The sequence below is a fragment of the Limulus polyphemus genome, unplaced genomic scaffold (genome assembly GCF_000517525.1).
Source record: "Limulus polyphemus unplaced genomic scaffold, Limulus_polyphemus-2.1.2 Scaffold24, whole genome shotgun sequence".
NCBI classification, from domain to species: domain Eukaryota; kingdom Metazoa; phylum Arthropoda; class Merostomata; order Xiphosura; family Limulidae; genus Limulus; species Limulus polyphemus.
The window spans coordinates 1,022,565-1,046,389 of record NW_013665634.1 but is presented as its reverse complement, the minus strand read 5'-3'; the positions used below and the strand labels follow the sequence as shown (position 1 = coordinate 1,046,389).

At 33.9% G+C, this 23,825-nt stretch overlaps 1 protein-coding gene across 1 annotated transcript in view; it reads left to right on the top strand.

Annotated features, from left to right (window-relative positions):
- LOC106458757 (leucine-rich repeat-containing G-protein coupled receptor 5-like) overlaps positions 1-21,292 on the top strand; it is a 35,450-nt gene extending 14,158 nt beyond the window's left edge. The window contains exons 7-16 of the mRNA XM_022385424.1: positions 683-751; positions 1,051-1,194; positions 2,993-3,133; positions 4,446-4,511; positions 7,560-7,703; positions 10,489-10,560; positions 13,117-13,409; positions 14,339-14,521; positions 16,543-16,781; positions 18,913-21,292. Of these exons, the coding sequence (XP_022241132.1) occupies positions 683-751; positions 1,051-1,194; positions 2,993-3,133; positions 4,446-4,511; positions 7,560-7,703; positions 10,489-10,560; positions 13,117-13,409; positions 14,339-14,521; positions 16,543-16,781; positions 18,913-21,270 (3,709 nt within the window). The 3' untranslated portion in view covers positions 21,271-21,292. The remainder of the gene's footprint in view (positions 1-682; positions 752-1,050; positions 1,195-2,992; positions 3,134-4,445; positions 4,512-7,559; positions 7,704-10,488; positions 10,561-13,116; positions 13,410-14,338; positions 14,522-16,542; positions 16,782-18,912) is intronic.
- Positions 21,293-23,825: the final 2,533 nt, after the last annotated feature.

Sequence of the window (23,825 nt, the reverse complement as noted above, 5' to 3'; positions counted from 1 at the left end):
GTTTTAATAACGGATTTTCTATAATTCAGCTACTCACATTTCGAAAATATTTTTTTTTCTACCACGTGAGGATTTTTTACAAATCGGAAAGAAAAAACTCTTACTTAGATCAAATTATTATTTCATTTACCACAATGAACATTTTTTATTATTATCTTTGTTAACAAAATACAAACAAACTGAAGAAAAAGGAAGAACATTGATGTCAAACGAATATGCGTCCTCATTCATCCTGATTTTTTTGTGAAATCTACGTCTTTTATTCTCAAAACTACGTGTTCTTTTATGTATGATGATTTGTAAATAATATATACGTGATGGAGAAAAATGGATATTTTCGGATTCAGCGTACAGGAGTAACTGTAGAACATGTAAAATTTTCAAGACAATAAAACCATCGCAGGCCTGTGTAATCAAATGTATGTTTTTAATAATGAATATATTTTAGTCTCTAATCTAAGATACATTTTTCGAAACTCATTCTTCTTCATGTCACATGATAAAAATAGTGTTATGTAATAGTTTACTTTAGAGTTTTAAATGAGATAATCTAGAAAAAAAAACATGCGGCTCTATGTTTTCAGCAATGTAGAACGCGCACTACTGGGAGTTTGTGAGTGAGTTTTTTTTTGTTTTTTTTGCATGTGGTAATAAATTTCTTTTTATAATGTTGTATCTTCAGGGAAATAAACAGAAATAGACTAAAGCAGCTTCCTGAAGCCCTACACAGTCTTCCACACCTACAAGAACTGTAAGTATAGTTGTAATTCATAACAGATTTAACGTTACATAACCTAACGCTCAAAACTAACACGTCACACTTAAAAAGTTAATTTGTGAATATGTTGATAAACTAGCCTAAACCGTTAATGGTATTCTATAGAATACATTTCATCAGGTTACCGCTGATATGGAGCGGGTATTATCAGCAATTAGGAAGCATAAAATATTTCTAGAAATATTTGAATAGATTTCAAGAAATCTTCACCACGAGTAGATGATTCTTTTCTAAACTGAGTTTTTTAACAAATTTGTTTTATCTCTTTCCAGGACATTTGCTGATAACCAAATCACCCACATCTCTGCAAATGCCTTTCAGAACAACCCACAACTAACACTGTTGGAAATGGGTCATAACCCTATTGTAGATGTAGGAAGACGAACTTTTACCAACCTCCCGGATCTAAAAGAGTTGTAAGACCAGCAGAGCTTTTTTTATATATTGTGCATATATATATATATATATGTTAATTTCCTAACGTTTCAGATATACACCTTCATCAACGGTTAAAAGAGCTATAAGACCGGCAAAGGTTTTTTATATATTGTGCATATATATATATATATATATATATATATATTAATTCCCAACGTTTCAGATCTACACCTTCATCAACGGTTAAAAGAGCTATAAGACCGGCAAAGGTTTTTTATATATTGTGCATATATATATATATATATATATATATATATTAATTCCCAACGTTTCAGATCTACACCTTCATCAACAGTTACAGCTGCTGGCATTAATCAGACCTTACAACTAGTAAATCTTGATGAAAGTGTAAAACCATCAAGAAATAGATACCATCAGTATTTGTTTTCTTATCTGAAGATTAAGGGCGTTTGTTTCCAAAGTGTCGAAAATAATCCAGTTCACATTACGTATTCTGAAAGGAAAAAGCATTAGCTTGTAGATCTTGTATTATAAATATCATATTCAACACATTTAACTCAGTAAGATGTCCATACGATCTGTGTATATATTTAGACAAGAATAAATAATAACGACACGTCGACATGCAATTTTATTTAAAAACAATGATAATAAAGCTGCACAGTGGGCCATCTGTACTATGCCCACCACGAGGATCGACCCCGGTTTTTAGTGTTATAAGCCTTCAGACGTACCACTGAGTCACTGTATGGGGGGCGTAAAAGACCAAAAACAAAACGGAAAAACGATTGATAACCTTGCAGATATTTTGTCAAATCATATTTTTGATTTTTTAATTTGATTTCTAATTCTTAAATAAATGAATATTTTTTTCTGATTTACGCGTCTACTCTGCAATAACAGTGGTTTATAATAGTGGCATTATTACAGGAAAGCTGATCAATTTGGTCAAAGAGGAATTCTGTAACCTTACGTAATAATTATTGTTTATGTAAAACATGCATTTAGTAATAGCCACCCATTAAAATTTCCATCTATTCAGGTATAACACGCCTCTTGCACATTAGTGTATTACTTTGAGAGTTACCACGCAACTAGTTGAGTTAACCACTTAACAACTTATGATTTGTCTACGTTTTAACAATGATTATGGTGACACAATCCAAATTCTCGTCTTCTATAGATATATACACCTTGATATTTGGACATATTAAATATCATATTCTCTCTCTCACACACACACACACACGCATTTTGAGTCAAAACTTAAGCCATTTTCAAAAACGAAATGCTCTACATGTATTACGATAAAGATGTCTCCAATCTGGAAGTTAATAAAAAAACAAATTTCATGGTAAATAATTTTTTATCTGTGTCGGGCGTACCCTAGTTGTTAGTGGTCTGGATTGTATTTTCCCATTGTTGCAAAAATGTGTTCTGGGTTTTGGGTTCGTGGGCTCTTTATAAGAGTGACGTTCAAGTTCTACTATTCAACCCAAGAGTATCCCAAGTCAGAGTTAGCAGTGGGTGCTGTTAAGTAGCTTTCTCCACCTATAGTTTATCGTTACAAAATGAGAGACGCCCATGTGCAGATAACGAAGATCCCAAATAAACACATATTTTCTTATCTACACGCAGAGTAAGCTTTTTTACCATATATACTTTTAATATTATTTATATAACTTCCAAATGTTTTTGGAGTAACATTTCAAAGATACAAATTCAGAGATGATCAATCTGTATTTATACTGAAATTTAATATTAAAAAGTCGTTTTTAAACTAGTTAATTGACTTCTGTTTTCTGAACTTTTCAGGGTTCTCGGAGAAGCTCAACATCTGAAGGAATTCCCGGATCTAACTGGCACAGGTGCATTGGAACATCTTCGTTTGGATAGAGGCTTACTGGAAAAAGTACCTCCCAGATTTTGCACACAGATTCCACTGTTGAAAAGCTTGTAAGAAATAGTTTTTTAAGAATAATTGATATTTTTGATACTTGTATAATGATTATTGAACATTTCGAGGGATTCTGTGTGATCAAATTCGTTTTTGAATTTTTTTCTGAATGTTATTACTTTTATATCCCACACATATGTACTGTTCTAGCGTTATCTCACACACATGTGCACTGGTCTAGCGTTATACACTACGCATTTGTACTTCTCAAGCGTTATATCCCACTCAGGCGTACTGATCGAGCGTTATATCCCACTGACGTGCACTGCTCCAGCGTTATATCCCACTCATGCCTACTGCTCCATTGTTATATTCCACTCATATGCACTCCACCAGCGTTATATCCCACTCATGTCCACTGCCCATTGCTATATCCCACTCATGTGCACTCCTCCAGCGTTATATCCCACTCATGCTCTATTGTTATATCCCACTCATGTGCACTCCTCCAGCATTATATCCCACTCATGCCCACTGCTCCATTGTTATATCCCACTCATGTGCACTCCTCCAGCGTTATATCTAACACATGCCCACTGCTCCAGCGAGAATGTGACCAATGTTAAACTTCTTCAAATGAATATAATATACCACTCACGTGCACTGCTCAAGTGTTATATCCCACACATGCAATCCTCCAGCGTTATACCCCACTCACGTGTACTGCACCAGCATTATACCTCACTCATACCCACTGCTCCAGCGAGAATGTGACCAATGTTAAACTTCTTCAAATGAAGATAATATACCACTCACGTGCATTGCTCCAGCGAAAATGTGACCAATGTTAAACGTTTTAAAATAAACAATCACTAAGGTTGTAACTTTTTTACTCGTCCATCAAACTTTTATCATTATGGCAAAATATTTTAAGATTTAATGCTTAGTGCAAAATTTTGATTACTTGGATATAACTTTTGTACAGGAATATTTTCCAAAGTAATTAGAAGTAAAAGCTGGCATTGGACTATTTTACATTTGTAACTTATATTAGGTATGTTTTGGTTGAATAAGTCGACTCATTTGTAACATGATTTTCTAATATTAAGTTACTTAACAAAAAGTTATCCATTCTATATCACAATATCTTACAGTAGAAGAGGAATTCGAAACCGTTGTTTTGTTTTTCTTCGGGATTATTCTGGGTCCAACCACACATGATGTAAACATTAATATAATGGAACGTAATTAGCCTGAACACATGTCTTTTCGAATAACTGTCTTTACGATTTTTGATTTGAAGAAGAATAAGTTTCAAGTGTTTTTGATTTGAAGAAGAATAAGTTTCAGCAACATTGCTTATTTTCACAGGAGTCTTAAATCCAATCGACTTTCAAGCCTTCCTGAGGTTGTAAACTGTACGAAACTACGACTCATGTAAGACATTTCATATGTTTTCAAACTTTTATTTTTTTATATACAAGATTATCGAAAAGTTATTGCTGAAAATATCGTTCAAGTCGAGGCTATCCAAATGATGAAACAATGCATTATAATCTTTATAAGTAAAAAATCTAAGAAAATTGTATTTAATTAGCTATACTGATAGCCAGGTTGATTTTTTTGTTTTTGTCTAACAACTTAGCTTGCTTTAATCAGAATCTAAAATTAATTAATAACTGTTCAATTTTAACGCCCAAAGCTCGAAAATTAATTATCACAGAATTAGAATATTTGACAGATTAACTAATGAAACGATAAGATAACCGACTCCAGTGCCAAAATTAATTACCATAAGGAAAATTGTTCTGTATGACGACTATTCATTGCACTGTTGCTTGTATTCGTGAGAGAACATGACGACTACCCATTTCCAACAGTCGTGCTTCATGTCTGATACTATATTTCATGTCTGTCAAGGCATCGGGCCCGTCATGATATACCTAATGTAAACAACAACAACACAAACCGACGGGAACGAGACATTAGAGATCGTGCTAGTCTTGTGTGCGGAAAATGTACGATGATCACTCGTTTTTTTGAAAGCATCCTGTCCCAGCAACGTCCTGGCAGCCCATATAATCTGGAGTACACTAGCAACGTCTTGACAGCCCCTATAATCTAGAGTCCACTAGCAACGTCTTGATAGCCCTATAATCTGGAGTCCACTAGCAACGTCTTGGCACCCCCTATAATCTGGAGTCCACTAGCAACGTCTTGACAGCCCCTATAATCCGGAGTCCACCAGCAATGTCTTGACAGCCCCTGTAATGTGAAGTCCACTAGCAACGTCTTGACAGCCCCTATAATCCGGAGTCCTCCAGCAATGTCTTGACAGCCCCTTTAATGTGGAGTCCACCAGCAATATTTTGACAGTTCATGCAATATGGAGTCGACCAGCAACGTTTTGACAGTCTGTGCAGTGTGGAGCCAACCAGCAACGTCTTGACAGCCTCTGTAATGTGGAGTCGACCATCAACGTCCTAATTAACAGCCCCTGTAATATGGAGACTACCAGCAATGTCTCGATAGCCCCCTGTAATGTGGTGTCCACCAGCAACGTCTTAACAGCCCCTGTAATCTGGTGTTGACCAGCAACGTTTTGATAGTCCGTGTAATGTGGAGTCGACCAACAACGTTTTGACAGTCCGTGTAATGTGGAGTCATCCAGTAACGTTTCGACAATCCGTATAATGACAATGTGTTCCAACATGGATTGGCAGCATTCATCTTTAACTCTCTTTATGGAAAATCATATTTGTGTACTCCTCATAAACGTGTGTATTAATGGATGTTATACCCGAATAAATGGAAATTTTAGTATGCGACTATTATTAAATGCATGTTTCACATAAACTTGTGTTAACACTCATATATTTTAACCTTTTTATCATGCATTGCTCTCTCTTCAAATGATAGTTTAGCTGGAGATGGAGTTTTACCTGTTCATAAGATTTAGTTAGCTATGTATTGGTTATTACTAGGCTCAAGTTTGCCGGTGGGTCAGCAGTAGGTTTATGGACTTATAGCACTAAAATCCGGAGTTAGAAAAGTTAGTAAGTGGGACAAACTATCAGCAGACTTGAAATTAGGGAAACTATTTTGTAGTTTTGACACGTTCATGCTTTCAATAGCACATTGTCAACGTGAGACTGAAAATAACGCATGAATGTGTAAAAATTAGTTTCTCTATTTTCCAGTCTACTGTTCTTTTTATTGTGGGTTTTCACTAACGTGTTGATTGTGAGTGTCCGATGTGTTCAGCAATTTCCTTTAAAACCAACCACTGTTTACCTGATTTATGCCACAACTACAACTAGTGTTATAGAGCGATTATATCAAAAGCTGAATCATCAATAGATTCTGTTTGTCCAACTATTTTTTATTACACTTGGAATAAGCAGAATAAGTAATGCTTTACAGGAGATATTTTAACGCTACTCCAATATTGTTACTAGTGTTGTAGTAATGCTTTACAGGAGATATTTTAATGCTACTCCAATGTTGTTACTAGTGTTGTAGTAATGCTTTACAGGAGATATTTTAACGCTACTCCAACGTTGTTATTAGTACTGTAGTAATGCTTTACAGGAGATATTTTAACGCTACTCCAATGTTATTATTAGTACTGTAGTAATGCTTTACAGGAGATATTTTAACGCTTCTCCAATGTTGTTATTAGTACTGTAGTAATGCTTTACAGGAGATATTTTAACGCTACTCCAATATTGTTATTAGTGCTGTAGTAATGCTTTACAGGAGATATTTTAACGCTACTCCAATATTGTTATTAGTGCTGTAGTAATGCTTTACAGGAAATATTTTAACGCACAAAGATTAGCTACCAGGAGCCATTTCTAAAAGCAGAGTGAATGTGATGCTTGTTTTAGACGGTTCGAGGTAGACAATTATCACGATCACCGTTCCTGATTTATAGTATTAAAACTGTTTTTCACGTCGGCTCATTACCTCATCAATCAAATATTATAGCATGCTAATGATTAGAACACGCCAAGTAACTCTGTATATAAAAGTCAATAAAAAATCATATGTAGTGGAAGTTTATGAAAATTCTGAAATTGCGTTATTATTCTTTTCCACCGCCTTTATGAATAACTGGAAGAAGAGTTTCTTTAACAGATATTTTGCTGGCTCTTAGAAAACAATATTAAGCTCAGTTCGAGGTTTCTTTCAAATGATTTATTTTCGAGATCAAATTTTCTATACATTTTTAAGTGTCAGGTTAACACTCAACTTACAGAAACAGGTTTTAAGTTAACTTTCAGTTCATATATTCATCAATTAAACAGGATACATATTTAATTAATTATCTGCTAGTCTTCGCTAAACTTAGCAAAAAATGAATACACGAAGAACATACTAGTATGACAGCTTTTACACGTGACGTATCTCTTAGGCTTAACACCACATAGTCAGTATCACAACTGATGAACCTACGAAATAAAAATATTTTTTATGTTTTAGAGATTTGAGCTACAACCGTATTGAATACCTGGGAGAATTTTCATTCAGAAGTCAGAAGGATTTAATCGATCTCTTTCTTGGTAATAACTTTATCGAGCGCATCTTTCAGAATACATTTGTTGGATTGACAAGTCTTCAAGTATTGTAAGTATAAGAAAATCTTATATTTCTTATTAAGTTCTAGGGTTAAAGTTTTTTGTGTGTGTTTATTTACTTCAGCAAAAACTGTGATATACAACATATATCAGTTTACTTTGATACATTAAAACTGATACTAAATTATCAAATGATCTAATAATAGAAACTAACAACAGGAGCTGATTATATTTTTTATAAAACATCATTTATTTATATAGAGTGACACAAAAGTTTGAACTGATTATATTTTATATAAAATATCATTTATTTGTATAGAGTGACAAAAAGTTAGAGCTGATTATATTTTATATAAAACACAATTTATTTGTATAGAGTGACACAAAAGTTAGAGCTGATTATATTTTTATAAAACATCATTTAGTTGTATAGAGTGACACAAAAGTTTGAACTGATTATATTTTATATAAAACATCATTTATTTGTATAGAGTGACACAAAAGTTAGAGCTGACTGTATTTTTTATAAAACTACTTATTTATATAGAGTGACACAAAAGTTAGAGCTGATTATATTTTTTATAAAACCACTTATTTATATAGAGTGACACAAAAGTTGGAGCTGATTATATTTTTTATAAAACCACTTAATTATATAGAGTGACACAAAAGTTAGAGCTGATTATATTTTTCATAAAACATCACTTATTTATATAGAGTGACACAAAAGCTAGAACTGATTATATATGTTTATAAAACATCATTTATTTGTGTAGAGTGACACAAGATAGAGCTGATTATATTTTTTATAAAACATCACTTATTTATATATAGAGTGACACAAAAGCTAGAACTGATTATATATGTTTATAAAACATCATTTATTTGTATAGAGTGACACAAAAGCTAGAACTGATTATATATGTTTATAAAACATCATTTATTTGTATAGAGTGACACAAAAGTTAGTTTCCCCACTCTCTTTTGTATAGATAACATTTGATATATAACATCAAAAGTTAAAGGTCGTTGTTTGTCAATATTGGCCTAAAATCAATATATTCTATGACCATTCTTGTGCATAGATTTCATAATGTAAGTAGCACCATTCAACGTTTAAAAATGCACAATAATGTTCATTGAATGGTCTTACACGTTGAATGGTGTTACATATTTTATGGGCCTAACATGGTTTGAACCACCATGTATGTGAACTAATGCATTTCTTCAAATTGAAAAAAAAAGGAGAAAGTTTTGAACACGACATGAAAACATTACACTTGAATGCAATCTTGAAATGATACTTACACGTTTCTCATCCCCTGATATGAGATTTTATTACTGTTCTGCTCATGCTAATGGCTTTAGAACGACAGAACCCTATTTTGTCTACAGGTTTAATAATTTCCTGATTTGCTGTTATGATTATTGCTTTAAGTAGGTTTATTGTTTTCGTACAAAGGCGTGACAGTCCTTACTCTGCCAGTTTTATTTATGCTCTTCTTGTTTCCAAAGTTTGAATAGCTCTGGCAATTTCGTCAACCGTAAGCATGGCTCTTAGAAATCGCCATTACATGGACTCAGTTATAGACTTCATGACAGCAATTGGTGTGAAAATCGCCATTACATGGACTCAGTTATAAACTTCAGGACAGCAATTGGTGTAATTATCAGAGACTGAATAGTCAGAAGCATACTTTACAAGTTCGGCTTAGAGTTGAGATGTATTGCTTCACTAGTATTTGCAACAATATCGGTGCGTTCCTGGACTATTTATAAATGCGTTAGTGATTCACATCTCCACATCTAATGATGAATAGTCAACGATGAACGCTTTTCTTAGTAAAACATCATTAAATATGGCCTTTCCCGTGGCGGCCTGGTTTTGGTGTGAGTAAGCATCATTATGAAGAGGCTTACAGATTTGATTGTGCTTCTGAGAGGGTGGATTTATTGCCTGACGAGTTGTTAACGTGATATTGGGTGATATATTAAAGAATTCTATCAGACTAGATTTTGATCTGATGCACGAAAAATGTTGGTGTCATGCTGCCAAAATTGGATGAACTACTTTGAACAAAATATGAGAAAGGTTATATATTTATCAAAGAGAAATCGTGATCCTAATCTTGGACGCTATGTACGTCAACTTTTTTTTTAACTTATTAGGTGTTGTCAGAGAGTTTGGCATAACGTCGATTTAGAAATTGGCTTGAATGGTCGGAAACATAACTTTGACTCTTCTGAATCTGAAGATACCAATGAAACTGATTTAGTAATTATATTCATTAAGTGAATGTCCTTATAAAATACTTTGAATTCCATCTTTGCACATTTGTTTGAATACTAATTTAATTATAGAATTTTGTCCTATTAATTGCTTAGAATAGTATACTGTTTTGTGTCATTTTTAAAGCATTAATAAGGTAATATGGAATGTAATTGATACAAATTGAATATTTGGATGAAATTTTAGTGGGTTAATTATTATGATTTTCTTCTTTTTTTCTCCTTGGGAAAATCTTTAATGTGATGATGAAGAACTGTTTAGCCTAACTTATTCATACATTTACGAGTTTATAATATATTTTCTGAGTCTGTATGATTTATATATATATATATTTCCTGATCTGCCAAATCAGTTTGTTTTCAATAGAACCTGTTTATCCTAACTTATTCATACATTCACCAGTTTATGTTTTCTGAGTCTGTATGATTTATATATTTCCTGACCTGCCAAATCAGTTTGGTTTTAATACTAATTAAAAACAATAAACTTTTCTTCGAAACGTAGAATTATATGTATTATTAAAAATATCAACTGTTTGTTTTAGAGATTTGAAGGACAACCGCATAATACACATTGATTATGATGCTTTTGTGCCAGTGGCTGAGCTGCGGGATTTGTAAGTTGATTTTTCCAGAAAGAAAATTTATTCTTAAGTGGAAGAAAATGAAGTAAATTTGTTTGTTTGTTAGCATCAAGTTTTCTAGGTAAAAACCATTGTAGTTTTCAACATTAAGCTTAACATTAAGGACTCCAGTGACTTCGCGAACCTCGAAGATTAAATAAAATAAAGATTGTTAAACTACCTGATCAATAATATTATCACGTAATGAAGAGCGTTAAAGTATCTGATCAATGAGATTATCAAGTAATAAAGAGAGTTAAATTACTTGATCAATGATATTATCACGTAATGAAGAGCGTTAAAGTATCTGATCAATGAGATTATCACCTAATAAAGAGAGTTAAATTACTTGATCAATGAGATTATCACGTAATAAAGAGAGTTAAATTACTTGATCAATGACATTATCACGTAATAAAGAGCGTTAAACTACCTGATCAATGACGTTATGACGTAATAAAGAGCGTTAAATTACCTGATCAATGATATTATCACGTAATAAAGAGCGTTAAACTACCTGATCAATGATATTATCACATACATTTACCGAATATTTTTGTCCTTATATTACTGTTTCTGAGATACACTCAAAAACCAAATTAATGGAGTTAATTTTTCGTTTACAGTAACTCGCATCCAATTACATATTATAGTCACTGTTACCTGTTATAGTTACTCTAACGTTATACCTTTGTTCCACATTAGGTTTAGTACAACAATGATGAGCCTAGATTGTACATCTTGTATTTGAAGTATTTTTCTATCTCTGACTATTTTTACCTTACTAAATATTTTTTGCGGGTTTTCATAGCTGAATTATTAAATTTATTTCAAAATTTGCTAATTTTTACATGGACATATGAAAAAATGTTTCTAAACTAATACGTCTTCAGGTCACTCTGACAAAACTGTACTTTTCAGGAGGATCAGTTAGTTTATTAACCTGAGTAACTCTGAGGTTCGATACCTTAAGTTTGTGGCTTACTAGTTTACAATGGTTTACAACTCACTTCTGATCTAGTATAAATAAACGAATGCACCCTGTATTGAACTCAGAATTATAGCCATAAACAAACGCACCCTATAATTAAGTCAGAATTGATTTAGAAATGTACTTAAAGCCTTCCCATTTTCAATTCGGTTTTTAGTTCTTTTATCACTTGATAACCTCACGTCAATTCAGTTTCACTTTTTCTACCTAAGATATGCAAAGTGTCAATAATTAAAGCAATTCCTTTTCAAAGTAAAGAAATATCTCTTCTACTGAAATGTTTGTTTGTTTGTTTGTAGGTAAGCATAAAGCTACACAATGGGCTATCTGTGCCCTGCCCACCACGGATATCAACACCTGGTTTCTAGCGTTGTAAGTCCGCAGACATGCTGCTGTGCCTCTAGGGATCACTCGATTGAAAAGATTTTTGCTTGAAAATATTATGTCTTCATTAAAGTTTTAAACACCTTAAGCTTTTCTTGAAACATGTTTGTATGAATATTACAATGATCCATAAAACATGTTTCAAAAGCAGGAATGTGTTACAATAAGAAATTTTTATGTAAATAGTGAGATCTATAAAAAAACGAGAATTGCGAATTGTGTTATTTTCACAAATATTTTTATAAAGTAATGCCAATGATCGTACCTAAACACGTATATTATCTTATAAACATAATGTTTCCTCATTTTCAAATACCTTATTTGATAATCATTAAAATAACATATATAAGTTTTGAATTTCCATATTTGTAAACTTATTTATTTACAGATTAATCAGTTTATTTCCGTCAAAATATAAGTTTGCTTTTTTTCTGTACATAAGATGTTTACTTTGAGTTGAAGGATAAGATGATTCCAGAAGCTGTGTATACACTGAGAACGAGTTTTAATATAGACCCTATACTTATATATATTTGTTATATTCCAATGATTACTAAATGGAATGAAAAGCAACTCTTTCAATATTTCTAAAAATCCCCCCCCCCCAATGGCTCAGCGGTATGTCTGTGGACTTACAACGCTAAAAACAACGGGTTTCGATAGTCGTGGTGGGCACAGCACAGATAGCCCATTTTGTAGTTTTGTCCTTAACAACAACGGTTGTACAGGTATGTTTTTGAATAAGTTTTTGTTATTAATACAGAGTAAGGAAGAGCAAGTTTATTTGTAAAAATTGTAGAATTCATTTTTTTTTTCATTTAATATCATAAATCTGAGTTATTTTTTATGTAAACCATATAAAAGACACAATTAAAGAATATTTGAATATGATTATTTTTTTTGTTAGTCTTTCCTTGTATAGAGTTATTTGATTTGTGGTTATAACTTTGCTTTTTATGATAAAGAATCGTAATTTGGGATAGCTACAAGTACCAGGCTTTCAAACATCTTCATTGTGTCTCTACGTATAAAAAATATGTTTTTTCAATGTGTATGTGTTTTACAGATTAACATTACATTACCCATTTAAGACTTTTAGAATCACTGTTGTGGGATCTTTTTCAGTTTGATCGGGTAAATGTTTTTTTTTTTTTTTTTTTTTTTTTTTTTTTTAGAAATCTTGGAAACAACCACTTCCTTAATCTTCCAACCAAAGGTTTACAAAATTTACGTCAACTTAAAACTTTCAACAATCCTAACCTGAAGGACTTTCCTCCTCCCGATTCATTCCCTCGGATCCATACTTTAGCTCTGTCGTATTCCTATCATTGCTGCGCTTTCTTAAATATTCTTCCAAAGTCCACTCCAGTTCCTGCCTCTCTGCAAGAGACTATAGTGTGGCTTTCCGAGGACGAAGTAGATATGAGTATATGGAATATCAATATTACAAACGTTTGGCCGGACTACGGTAGGGTTTCACTATATTGTTTAATCAATAATCTTATTGTTTTTCAGAATTTGTAATGGTTGCTGGATAGATTGAGACATTTTGGCAATAACGTTAGGAAAAAAACGACCTTTATTATTCAGATCATAATTTAAAAAACCGTATTTTAGCTGAAGTTTTGCCATTGCGGCTTCATCAGGGTTAGCAGTACAAAAACTGTACAATTTGATTGTTTTATTAAGCCCATGAAAACCGAACACAAGTTTGACGATCTAATGAGATTAACTTCGGACTTACAAGCTAGAAACTGGGTTTAGATATCCGTGGTGGACAGAGCACAGATAGCCCTTTGTGTAGCTTTTGTGTTTAACTACAAAGAAACCAACAAGCTACAGTACAAATATTACTGTAAACTGGAAACCAATCATATGAACAGAACTGCAAAATAGTGATGCATTTCTGCTCCTTAAAAAAACCACAAAATAATATATATTAATACGCATTTTACTCTTTATTAAATCACCAAAACTATTAAACAGTAAAACATTTTTTTTTTACATTTTAATATAGTAAATAATATTATTACCAAATGTGATCCCTGTTTAAGTTTAATTCAAGAAGCTGAATTATGAAACGGTGATACAGAAAATTTGTCGTCACGTAAAATAAATGTGAGGGAAGCGAAAAACTTGAAACGTTCGAATGAAATCTTACTGACACATAAGATTTTGGAAGAAGTCAGGAAAATACTTAGATATTATTCGAAAATAATTCTTAATTAATGAACATTCATGAACAACAATTATTAAAATATTTTAACTGATTAAAAACAACATTATGATTCAATTCGTAACATTCAATTTAAATTTTAGAGTTTGTAACTTTCCAGAATTTTATGAAAACCATGATATTAAATCGACATAAAAAAACAAGAATGAATTTTTTTACAGCAAACTTTTCGTCTAAATTTGGCGAATTTGCTGATGTTCTGTGGAAATCAAGAGGTTCTGATTACATTGTCCCTGACAACATAGATACATACGCCGAAGAATACTTTGAAGATTACAAGTCAGGGTACAATAATGAAGAGACTCTGCTTTCTGCCTACCCAGTCAAGTGTATACCTAAACCAGGTGTGTGTAAAGCATTTATTTTACTTTCGAAATGCTGCTACGAGTATTGTTACTACAACGAGTGCATTACTAGTATTAATACCATAATTAAAATTACTTTTCAGCCACAGTTATATTTGTTATCTTTCCAGCTATACGATTATGGTATTACTATTATTTTCATCTTTACATAAGTTCTATACAAGCATAATGTTTTCTCTGCCACTAATATATTTATAGTAGCAAGGCTTTCATAAACTTTGTATCATTAAAACTATTAAATTTTCGGTACTGTCTTCTACTTCTACAATCAATAACTATCATCATTGTTATGACCTTTATATCTACAATACAACTAAATTACGCTGACAGTGTCAACATTACAACAAACACTAACAATACAGTGACAATATTATTTGTAGTAATGGTAGATACACTAATTTTTACTTGATAATATAAAGTCATAATATTTGGAAACGACAACAGTGTTTCAATCTGTGATGAAAGCAGTAATTCCAATACTGTGTCTTTACCATAAGTGCGGACATTATTGTCGTCATTCTATTATGACTTTTTACTATGAATAGTATTATGAAATCAGAATTTCTGTCCCTGTCATAACTACAAACATTTTATTTTCTACTACTATCACTAATACTATGTAGTTTTTAATACCTCCAATATATCCTGCTATTTCTTCTCCAAGCCCAAGTGTTATTATTGTTACTACCGGTATTTGAAGTGAATTTGTAATCACACAAACATGATATCACCAAATATTTCAAAATGCATACTTTTTAAATCGATAAATTTCTGCACTCAGTACATCGAGATATATATATATATATACTGTAATGCGAAATTGTTATATTATTTGAGTACATTATATAATAATGTGCTTTAATATTCAATGTAGTTTGAGTACTTAAAATGTGTATTACTAGCTGAAGCCAGTGAGATAGCCCTTAACAGTTGGGGTTCATTTCCAAGGGCGGGGGTTGGCCTTATTGTAGAGGTCTGGAGTTCGGAGCTGGTGAACCGGGCTCGAATCTGTGCGATACCACAAAATATCTAGTCCCTCATTTTACCGTCACTTTAAGCTGCGGGTGCGTTGTAAGAGCGACAGTCAAGTCCTTAGCATGGATGGTAGGATGCTGCTGCTGACTGGCTGTCTTCCCTATGGTAGTAGCTCAAAATTAAGGACAGCAGCAGAAAACTTTAGTATCTTTGCCATAAACACAATTACTTGATTTTAATGCCCAAGAAACATATTTCGGTAAATGTTAGTCACCACAAGAAAGACTTTCCGAAAGTGCTCTTATTATCGTAGTTGTTTATACGACTTTATTTATACACATTTAAAAAAATATTTTTCCTATGTTTACTGAATAAGTAATTCATCTTGTCAAATATTCTGTAGCAACATGACTTGAAATAACTATTATTAAAATAGAAGTTACTGTTTCTATCCTCTCACATACTTAATATTAAAAATCACTCTCCAAGTCCATCTCCTCACAAACAAGTGCCCCACTCCCCAGTGGCTCAGCGGTAAGTCTAAGGGCTAACGATACTCAAATTCGAGTTTCGATACCTCTGATAAAGACAACACAGATAGCCCATTGTGCAGCTTTGCGCTTAACAACAAACAAACACAAACAAGTAAAACTGGTTTTTAGGTTTGTTTTGAATTTCGCGCAAAGCTACATGAGGGTTATTTGCGCTAGTTGTCCCTAATTTAGCAGTGATAGACTAAAGGGAAGGCAGCTAGTCAATATCACCTACCGCCAACTCTTGGGCTACTCTTTTACCAACGAATAGTGGGATTGACCGTCACATTATAACACCCCCACGGCTGAAAGGGTGAGCATGTTCGGTGACAGGGATTCCAACCCGCGACCCTCAGATTGCGAGTCGAAAGCCTTAACTACCAGGCCATATCAGGCCTCACTGGTGTTCATAAATAGCAAAATTAAATAGCGATTTTAAAACCTGTCAGAATCCAAGCAATCACAGTGTTTTCTCTTGTGGGTGATTCGTAGGTCCCTTTATGCCTTGCAAGGACCTCTTTGATTGGTGGACACTACGATGTGGAGTCTGGATTGTTTTCCTGCTTGCTATGTTGGGAAACGGCGTCGTTGTCATTGTTCTTCTTTTTGGCCGTAGCAAAATGGATGTTCCCAGATTTTTGGTTTGCAACCTGGCAGTAGCAGATTTTTTCATGGGCGTTTACCTTGGAATGCTGGCAGTTGTGGATGCTTCAACTCTCGGAGAGTTCCGTGTGAGTACACTGATGCTGCCTGAACAGAAAGGGAGAGAAGGAGACTTCATTTTAAAAATTATATGTTCACAACCTGATTTCATCAATATAATATCATTATTAGTAATATATCACATAAAGAAGACCAGTTTAGTATTATTAAAGTAAAAATTTCAATTCCTAATAAAGAAATGTGGTTTTAGTAATATATCACATAAAGAAGACCAGTTTAGTAATATTAAAGTAAAAATTTCAATTCCTAATAAAGAAATGTGGTTTTAGTAAAACTTTTACGTTCTATTTTTTCATTGAGAATTATTAAAATTAGTGTTCGCAGATAATAAATACTAAAACTGTTCTTAAATGCAATAAATAAAAAAACATGGTCTTTATTAGACGATTGCAAAGTAAAATTAAAATACCTTACGAAATTTTTGAGACACTCTAAATGTTAGTGTTTTAGTGTTTGATATATCTAGGCCAATAATTCAAGTCACATTGAAATGTATTTCTATTCTTTTCCTTAAACATATTGTAGTTGTTCCGATGCTTTCAAGGTTTAAAAGAATATTTGCTCCGTGACATCTTTCCTATGTCTATATTTTGTTGTTGTTGTTTTATTGAATTTCGCGCAAAGCTACTCGTGGGCTATCTATCTGCGGTAGCTGTCCCTAATTTAGAAGTGATAGACTAGAAAAAGCGGGTAGTCAACACCGCTCACCGCCAACTTTTAGATAATTATAATCTGATAGTGGAATTGACCTTAACATTATAAGACTCCTACGGCTGAAGGTTGACTACATTCGGTGATGGGATTCGAACCCGTGATCCGCAGATTGCAAGTCAAAGGCCCAAACTACTGTGCCATCGGTATGCCACTTAGCGATTAAAAAACTAAAAAACAAAACTGTTACTTAGAATATAAACAAGGTACTTTATATGTTATGAATTCTAAATTATAAGTAAAAATCATTTTGATTCACTGTTAGTTTTACGAAAACAACAGGGTAGGGCGTGGTAAAGTGGTTAGTGTGAATCCAAAAAATCCTGATTTGCGTCCAGTTGCCACAAAAAAAAGAACTTCGCACTTTGAGTCAATGGATGGTGGATATAAAAAAGTGAAGGACAAATGGCACTATACAGTCAGGCAAAAATAGCTCAAGAGTTAGTGGTTAACGTTGTTGACTACCTGCCTTTCTTTGGTCTGCTCCCCAGTGGCACAGCGGAATGTCTGCAGACTTATACCGCTAGAAACCGGGTTTCGATACCAGTGGTAGGGAGAGCACAGACGGCCCATTTTGTAGCTTTGTGTTTAACTACAAACAAACAAACCCTCTGCTCTATCAATTGAAAATAAAGTTAGGCTATGTGCAGATAATCTTTGTGTAGCTTTGCGTAAAAATTTTAAAACAAAAAACCTCATCTTTTGTTAAAATATATCAACTTATATACATGTATTTTAATTTTTGTGACGTGGTATAAAATTATATAGATAATATGAATCCTATATTAATTCACGTCGTGTGTTTGTGAACTTGTTTGTTTGTCCGCGAATTCCTCCCACAGTTTTGGAACTAGCACGACCTAATTAGCAGGAGGACTCGGAGTGGTCGGAGGGGGAGTGTCCTTATCTATATGGCGCAGCCCCCTATAAAGGGGGCGAAATGCGCCCAGATAGTCACCCAGGGGGTCTACTGTAGATTTGCTCGAATCAGGCATCGAATTTTGTTTTTCCGCCCCGCTTCCCCTCGATAAGGGTGTCATTTTTGAAACTATCTTCAAACTCCTTCTCACAAGCTAGCGGGACTAAACTTGGCACAAGTGCTTAGGCACAACACGTGGGTGTTTCAACATTGTTGTTGTTTTTTTTCTTTAGGGATACAGATGTTCCTTGGGGTAGATATAGAAGTAAATGAGGATAATGGAAAAACTTTATCGGTACATTGGGGCGTCTGTGAATCATGAGGGACCCGTTGGACCTCACAGTGAAGCATGGATATTTCATGCTAATGATAACAAATAAAGCACACAGCAAACCGTTTAGATAAAAAGCGTTCATGTTACCAAACTTAAAGAAGTCAGTTATGCATGTCAAAAGTAATCATTCGTTTTCAATAAATATTTAAAACCAGATACTTTATTTTAATTGCAGGTTTTTGCTATTGCCTGGCAAACATCGGTAGGCTGCCAAATAGCTGGTTTTCTGGGAGTTTTGAGCACTGAACTATCAGTATACACTTTGTCTGTGATCACCCTGGAACGGAACTATGCAATCACTCATGCCATGCACCTGAACAAACGACTTTCTCTTAAACATGCTGGCTACATCATGATCTGCGGATGGATATTTGCTCTGGCCATGGCTTTAATGCCTTTATTTGGGATTAGTGATTACAGAAGATTTGCTGTCTGTCTTCCTTTTGACACTAAGCTAGCAGCCTCTCTGAGTTATGTCGTATTTCTGATCCTTATCAACGGTGTGGCTTTTCTTATCTTGATGGGCTGTTACTTGAGAATGTACTGTGCTATCAGAGGATCCCAAGCTTGGAATTCTAATGATTCGCGAATTGCTAAACGAATGGCTCTTCTCGTCTTTACCGATTTTATCTGTTGGGCTCCGATAGCATTCTTCTCTCTAACAGCTGTCTCTGGACTGAATCTCGTCTCCCTGGAAGAAGCTAAGGTGTTTACTGTATTTGTTCTGCCATTCAACAGCTGTGCCAATCCGTTTCTTTACGCTATTTTCACTAAACAGTTTAAGAAAGACTGTGTGCTGATTTGTAAGAGAATAGAGGAATCACGAGTGACTCGTGGGATTGGCCGATACCGTCACAGTTCCAATTTCTCTAACAGACACACGCCAGCTAACACAAATTCTGCAGTTGAAAAAAAGAGTGCTGGAAATGATCTTCCACCTTGTCGCTGCGCTGTACATAAGGTCAGTGACGGAACTAGGTTATTGGGGAGAAGGAACCGGTGGAAAAGGCTGGCTATGAGATATTTTATGTGTCAGGATCATGTGGATGAATCGGAGACTAATGACTACACATATGCTATAGCGCGGATTCAGAAAAATATTCAACGTGGAGCGAAGCGAGCCTCAAGTATTTCAAGCGAGAACTTCTCTTCTCGTTCAGATAGTTGGAGACAAACAAATATTCCACTACGTTTATTAGAACGAGGAGGGCGCTCTAACGTTCCCCGAAAGTTTTCACAAGATTCTAACATGTCCTGCAGTCGTCAGGATTCTTCTTCTACCTCTACATTCCGAATGTCCCGATCAAGCGTCAGCAGCGACAGCTCAAATCCACGACCGATATTTCCTGGTTTACGAGAATGTCCGAGTCCCGTAGAAACAGGTCAGTTAAGCCGGCCTTTGGGAGGTGTTCGTGAAAAAACAGCCATCATTGGAGATCCGCCATCTCGAGCGATGCGTAGTATGGTGAGTGGTCCTCGTCTTTGCCGCCAAGCTGCAGTAGATGAAACGTGCAGCCAGAAACAAACAGTCATAGGATTCGACGCTAGGAGTATTCAGAAGTCTCCATCATTTTCTTCTTTACGACAAGATGTCTTGTGTCCAAGTTGTTCCAGAAGTCCACCTTTAACCCTCAAGAGTAAGGACCTTGAGGAGAAATTTAACTTTTTTTACAGCAGGTTAGGAGAAACTAGCCACGAAGAGAGCAGCGACATTTCTGTTTATAAAGACGAACAAGTAATAATTTCTAGTTTTCAGTCCATAGGAGATCAAAAGGTAGACTCGTCGAACACCAATGACACATCTGTTCCTGATTCTTCCACCCAAGATGATCAAGACAGTAATGTCACTGTCCATCCACAAATCGCTATTAACCAGAACTCAACAAACGAAACAAACAAGGATGATGAGAGAGATGATATGTGCCAGTGGTTGGAAGAAAACGAAAACTTGCAACAAAGTCAGGGAATGCTCCTCGTAAACAATGACATCGTCCACGATCCTTCGCGCCTCTATGTTAGTGCTGATAACGTATACAATCCCAAATCCCAAAGCATGACCAGTATCAGAATGAACAATAAGTTGAGTCCCAGCCGGAAAGTTGCATCTGACAACTCCTTTAAAAGATTCTCACTCAAAAACCTTCCAGATTTGCTGAGATCTCTGTCTAGTCAAAACACAAAGAAAATCCAAAAACTAAACGTAAGAAGTCATTACCACCTGAGAGCAAGCCTTGCGGGAAACTTGCGATGTTCTAAAAGTGAAATTACAATACATCAACATTTTCCTGACAACTCTACAGAATGGAAACTGTCATCTTCAAAAGAACTTGATCATTTAGCTCAAAGATACGACTCCAGCGCTGATGTATACGATAGTTGCAACAAGATAAAATGTAAATCTACCTTGCAAAAGAGTGTAGCTCCATCGTCAGTTACAAGCTTTACAAGGAGGCCTGATGCACAAAAGAACACTTCTAGACTATTCAACGAGGAATGTCCTCTAGGTGAACCTAAGGGACAAAATGGAAGCTAGAATAGCAGATTGCGCTTCCTACACTGACGAGTGAGTCATATAATACTGTGATAAATGTGAAAAATAGGATATTCCTTGTAAGTTTAAGTTTTACACGTTAATAGTTTCTGTTTTCAAAGTTCTAGTTCATTTGAAAGCTCTATCATGCATATAATTTTAATGAAGCATAAAATTGTTGTTGTCTTGCCGGTAAGTGTATAGTTTTTGTCATTGCTAAAGAAGCTCGCTCGTGTTAAACAAAATCTTCAGTTACACGTAAGAAAATATTTTCAAAACGTTTTCCCTCGTAGTGTTAGCTTAACGTGTATGAGGTTTTTTTTCTTAGACATCCATTTAAGTAATGGGTATTTTTGATTTGGATACGTATTTCAAATTAGAAATACACCAACAAACCGATTTAGTGCTATAAAATGACAAAAAAGAAAAACATGAACAACAATGTGAATAATAAAGTATACTGTTTTATGAGTTTAAAATACTAAGAAAAATTTGAATCACATGGATGGTTTACCTTTTTTCTTGCTATAAATTTGTATAGTAAGAAATACACGCAACTTGTTTTTTCACAAACACACAAAAATATTATATTGTAATTCATTGATCATGGATGTTTAGCTTCAATACATGAAGCCTAAGTATAAAGAAACACTAGTGGTCGATAGCTCAGACGCAAGACGCCTTATGTGGGTTAAAAACAAGGCGATATGTGTTATATGACGAGCTTTAAATTAACTTTTAACAATGATAATTATTGTATCGTGAACGTTTTAACAGCGAACTTAGCAATATTATGAATAAGGGTTAGAGATCTTGAAGTTAACTAGCTAAAGAAACTTATTGTTTGAAGTATATGAAGAAACACGTAAAATCCTTTGTATTTTGTTTTCTTGGCTTTTCTCTAAGTATAATTTGTTATATTTTGTTAATATACATATATGGCCAGATAGTTGGCTGCTATACATGTCCGTCTTATTCTGAATTCTGCTAATTTATAATAAAACAGCTCGATTTAGAAATCGTTGACATAACTAAGAATAATTCCAGATGAATTGTTGTCTTATTTATTATCCAACAATGACTGTTAGTCACTAAGTTTCTTCTTTAACAAGTGCTTTTGTCAAATCTTTTTTTTAAAGGTTTTCTTTTGTCGTTGTTGTTAAAATCTTCGCTTCAGCTTCCCTTTTCTCCTAAGGTAATATTAGGGTTAGATTATGGTATTTATTGATGTATTTTAATGTTCTCTAGAAGAAATAAGAAAAAGTTATTTCTCTCTACATTGTCGAAACTGTGTCAGGAATTGTTTGTTATTTGTTGTGCAAGAGGCTATCTTTACTTGTGTTTGTATTATATGTATACGAAGTACATTTATTAGAAAGTTCTCCTTTCTAAACGCAAAAGATCTAACAGCACCAACTACAAGATAGTGAAGAAAGTGTACGATACTCTGATGTATTGTAAGGACTTTCTAAAGACTATACAGGAAGGTCTTTACGCAAAAGATTCAACACATTTCCAATAAAAAATCAACCTATTTTATTTAAAGTAAATGGAGTCGAAATTACTTAAGTATGCTTTCAGCCTGTTGGATTTAAAACAAGCATAAAACACTACAACGAGCCGCTACGATAGTTCTTACAACTTCATTCTTAAACAGTAATAAAGAACGGAATATCAGTTTATTATTGGCTGTTGCCTCCAGAATCGCAGATATTAGATTTATTATTTACAAGTTGACCAAATTCCTCATAGTTTTTCAATAATCACAAATTTCGCCGATATTTCAACAAACTTTATTTGTTTTAGGCCAACAAAACATTTTGTTCTATTTCAAAACTAACCAAGCTCTGCACGGAATCTGTCACAAAACCAAATGTCTTACTTAGTTCTATGGTTATTTAAACCAAAAGATGTAAAACGAACATTACGATTTTCTAAATTTAATATCAGTACCCCAGTGATAATTCAAGCAAGTTTTCAGGTTATAAGTTGTTTTCAAAGTTACATACCTGCATTTCGTGTGCTCACACGAAAATTACGAATGTAATTTACAGCCTCCTAAGTTAAAATGTGCGTGTGTGGTTTTTGTATGTGGATTACTCGTACTTTGTCATTTCTCAGATAACCATGTCTCTGTGTTAAATGTTCCATTATCAATCTATATATCTCTATATAGTTTACGTATATTGTGTAAGAAAATGTGCCAAATTGTCTTTAATAGCATTTATTCTAAGCTTATCATCTTATATATTCAATTAAACCAGCGTCTATTGTTCCTGGGTTTGTTTATATGTTTTTCTACTTCTTATAGTTATTAAAAAAAAACAGTTCCTTAAATGCCTATGTTTTGAACCCATAATCTTTACAGGAAATTATCGTTTCTATTAGTATTATGATTATTATTACAGAACTAAGAGAAATATTACAAGAAACATAGAAAGATGCTGTGGAAGGTTCCAATCATTATTATTTTAAGAGAAATGTGTGTTAGGTAGGAAAATCGTGTACAAATATATCTGAGTTTGTTGTTACCTAAATTACTAAATAAATTATCATAA